Source organism: Vanessa cardui, chromosome 14, assembly GCF_905220365.1.
Source record: "Vanessa cardui chromosome 14, ilVanCard2.1, whole genome shotgun sequence".
NCBI classification, from domain to species: Eukaryota; Metazoa; Arthropoda; class Insecta; order Lepidoptera; family Nymphalidae; genus Vanessa; species Vanessa cardui.
This window is the reverse complement of record NC_061136.1, coordinates 10,887,049-10,891,576: the sequence shown is the minus strand read 5'-3', so window position 1 is coordinate 10,891,576 and position 4,528 is coordinate 10,887,049. Positions and strand designations below refer to the sequence as shown.

Sequence of the window (4,528 nt, the reverse complement as noted above, 5' to 3'; positions counted from 1 at the left end):
TTCAATTATTAAATGACAAAAATTGCTGTAAAAACCTTCAAACAATTTGTTGTCCTCAACTTGAACTTGAGCCTCGCTGAGAACTATTATTAATAAAATATTTATCCCATTCTTTCTGTGTACGGGTTTCAAAACACAATAAAGATTCTGAAATAAAAATCTGTTCAAATTATTTTTACAAATTGTTATAAAAGTATATACCATAACGTTACCTTATTGTGAAATAAAATGGCCATATTATTAATCTCTACGCTTTATAGCCTATTGGCAAATCATTCATGAGTTAATTAAAAGTTAAAATATGATTTATTAAAATTTAAATTGTTGATTTATTTGACTGTAATTAAATACATAACAGCGAAAACAATTTCATTTCAACCGAGTGTCACACGACAATCTCTTTTTCAACAATATAAACTATTCCTTATTATATAAATAAAACATTTAGTGTTATAACAGTTTCAGCTGCACGACCTTATACTTACAGATTATAGTCCGAGCAATCTATTTTCTTTAACTACGATATTTATCACGTAAACGCGTTTCTTACCTGCATCCGCTTATTTCCTACACGTATACTATAACTCTATATTATATATAATTATAAAAAAATATATTTATTTAATTATTATTTAATGATTGCAAATTGGGATTGAAAATATTTTTTTTTTATTTAACAAACATAGTTCGGTGCAGGTGTTACAAAATTTAATAAATGAAGTCCAAAAAACATTTGGATAAATATAGGTCTAGTATAATATTAATAAATTTATTTAAATATAAATGTATTTATTGCGATGCTTCTTCCTGTGGTTATTATTATGATTAGGAGTTGTGGATACTTGATGTACGTTGTCTTTTATTTCGCAGCAATTCTTACAGCACTTAATTCGGTTAACACTCTTACTGAAACAAAAATAAAAATAGTGTTATTTATTTAATAATTAATTATGCTTTTATTTATATTATAATCGGATAAGTAACACGCTACACGGATCTTGCATTTTTTTAAATTTGACTAATTGATTAGTAGTTTTACGATATCAATATTATGAAATGATGACGATTTAGAAATTAATTTAAGAAAAAAAAGGACAAGAATTCATTTGAATTTGGAATAACCAAACACCTTTAATGATGTATCACTTTGAATGTCACACACATCAATTGTTAATTTTAAGTGTTTAGTGATAAGTTATTGGTGTAACTTCAATAAATAAATAATAAGTCTCATACGGTAGATTTTCGGCTATCCACGAACAAAAACATATTATCTTCATGCCAACTGCTACTCGCTCTCCATCAATGTCTATGCCGCCCACCGTCACTGCGACTAGTCGGCCTTGTCGCATTGCTGGAGCCCCTGAATCTTCCTGATGGCATATTAATAACTTATTAAAATTCCGTCTGTTCTATAGAAGTTTAATACAGACTGGCAGAGAGCCTAATTTTGAGAAGCGTGAAAGTTTGCATAAGAGTTTCTCATGTAAATTAGATGAACATATAAAATTTTTGGCAAATTGTCCCTTGACGAAGATAACCTACTTAGTTTATATTGTAAGTCGTCATTTTCGATGTTAGAAATTTAGTGTGTTTTAAGACCTCCAAATAAGAACGTATAACTTTTAGTAGTCTCTTAATATATGTATATTTTTTCAAATAAAACTAATTCGGCGCGACCAAAGTTTAAAAAATAAGGCATATAAAGAGAAGGTCCCAACAACTTTAGCACTTAAAAAAGTTGGTTCTTTAGATGTTGCCTAAGGGAAATTCCATGCGTCACGGTAGAATGAGCGAACGATTCTATGGCAACCTCCTAAATTTCGGAAAGGGTAATGCTGACATTAATGAGTATTCCAGTGTATGCACTTGGCGTCCTGGGCATCGGCGAGTCATACATACATTTCCAGTCATATGGCGAACATGTAATGATTTTTCCAGCGAGATCTAGAAAAGGGAAGTCCCAATAACTTCAAGAGCTGAGATGGCCCAGTGGTTAGAACGCGTGCATCATAACCGATTATTGCGGGTTCAAACCCAGGCAAGCACCACTATATATATGTGCTTAATTTGTGTTTATAATTCATCTCGTGCTCGGCGGTGAAGGAAAACATCGTGAGGAAACCTGCATGTGTCTAATTTCGTCGAAATTCTGCCACATGTGCATTCCACTAACCCGCATTGGAACAGCGTGGTGGAATATGTTCCAAACCCTCTCCTTAAACGAAGAGGAGGCCTTATCTCAGCAGTGGGAAATGTCCAGGCTGTTACTTTTTTACTTTACTTTACAATAACTTAAGAAAATATGATAATTGACCACAAACATGTCAAAGGTGGGCTAAGCAAAGGTTTCTCCTTCGTTTTAAGATTTGTATATTTTTTACTAGGCTGAACCTTAACCTGACCAAGAAATTTATCTCAGTTAAATAATCAACCCCAGTAGCACAATGTACCATTGGCATTCCTTATCTACTAAGAAGACGTATTAAATTATATTCAAAAGAAATTTCGATTCGACATTTGTTACATTTAAAAAATATATAGAATAAAAATACCTGCGTTATGTAATGGTCTTCACTTGAATAACAGAGAATTTGGTTTGAATTTTCTGAAATCGTTTCATCAGTTGATTTTAATGTATTAAATAGATTATTATACCAAATATTTGCTTCCGCTGTGACATAATAACAAAGCAATTATAGTTAATAATATTCATTTTAATATTGCGCTTTTATTACAAATGCACCGACTGCTATAAAACATATCAGCCATTGGTAGATAAAAAAGACATGTAAATTACGTAATTTATAGTCATTATTTGCATTACAATTTACAATAGAAGGTTTTAAACGCTTGCTATCAAATTTGCGGTATTTAGAAATATTACTTCATACACGATTTGATTATTGCACTGCATTTTATTTACTTCATTATTAGTAATTTATAATTTTGATTCTGATAGTACTTAGTTTTACTGCTTGATCTTCTTATATATAATTATTTGTACGGTGTATAATACAACTTTATTTTTAAAATTGTTTGACTTTATTTAAAGCTTAAATATGCTACAAGCATGGACAGATTATAGTCATACTTAGTGGTAGGATTTTTAAAATAAATTATAACTTACTTATTTTATACACAGGCGGCATCCCTTTTTCTATGAGTTTCTTACACGATTGCGTGTTCACAAATGAAAAAACATCAACTGTTAATTTGTTTTTCTGAAAGAGAAATACTAAATATAATATATTACTTTATATTGAATTAAAAACGTTAATTGTATTTTTATGCTATAAGTGGCGCCCATAGACATCTGCAATATCGTTGTGGACTTTAATATAGATGATGTTGGCTCTTTTTTTGAAGGTTTCCAATTCCTAACAATTCCGAAAGCGGGTTCCACAGCGGGGTTGTCGTGTGTCGAGGCAGAAAATGCCTAAGAAAACGCATTGTTGTGGATTTTTGGACATCTATGTGGTTTGTGTTGAATTTGGAATTTTGACGAAATGTTTATTTATTCAAGCATTTTCTTAGAACATTCCCTGTGAAAAGTGATCCAACATCTCTATTCTCTTTTTGTGGTACTACCCACTTACTACATATTCTGTTACCGAACAGCCAAATTCAGTTTCATTGTGTTACGTTTGGAGAGTAGGTGTGGTAGGTCAGTGGTGAATTGGCAAAGCATGCAACAATTAATATATCTTCCAATACATTACTAACAATCACCAGGAGCTATTAATATTTCATTCGTTTTCCTATTTAATTAAAAAAAACGGTCAAACGTAGGCAAAATTGCGCACCACAGCTCGTTAAAAATAAAACACGCTGCAATTCACAAAGTAATTATAAATGCGAATTCCAAATGATTCTATAGATAGTACTAAATAAAAGATTTGTTTTATAATATCAAACACCACATATTATAATAAGAAATAATTAAATCTAGCTCACTTGATCACCTATTTTTCTACGCCAATTATTCTTGTAATGCGACTTCATCCTGTAAGCCCGACGACGAATCAGACGTTTATCGGCAACGACTGATTCTTTATGCATCTTGTGTTTTTTCTAAAACAGACACATGAGTCAATTATATAGACTCAGCCAGCTAAAATCACTGACAAAATCATAAATTGTATCAAACTACAGGATAATGTAGAATAACATATTTGATAACTAAGCAAACTTTTTATATTATATTAAATGATACTGTCCATTAATAATAATAAAAAAAAATTGTAGTAAAAGGTAAAATTAAAGTCGGAAAATAAAATTTATGCATAATCTCAAATCTGTGTGTTAAACTAATTAATTTTAACTTAATATTTAAAAAAAAAAAAAAACAATTTCTCCAGCTAATTAGATTAAGGCGCGATTATAACAACTTTGTCAACGCTAAAGCAAAACAGACTTCAATTATCTGTGAGACAAACCAGTGTTAATAAATGTATTAATATGTGTACGTATATATTATATATAAAAGTCTAAAATATTTATTCATAAAGAGTTAACATTCAAGACA

The 4,528-nt window shown here is 30.5% G+C and overlaps 1 protein-coding gene across 1 annotated transcript; it reads right to left on the bottom strand.

The window, feature by feature from the left end:
* Positions 1-711: 711 nt before the first annotated feature.
* Positions 712-4,068, bottom strand: LOC124535037. The gene is made up of 5 exons (XM_047111059.1): positions 3,958-4,068; positions 3,131-3,224; positions 2,556-2,608; positions 1,237-1,373; positions 712-906 (listed from the first exon to the last, which is right to left on the bottom strand). The coding sequence occupies exons 1-5, from the start codon at positions 4,060-4,062 to the stop codon at positions 774-776; spliced, it is 522 nt and encodes a 173-aa protein (XP_046967015.1). The 5' UTR covers positions 4,063-4,068; the 3' UTR covers positions 712-773.
* Between the last annotated feature and the right edge of the window lie 460 nt (positions 4,069-4,528).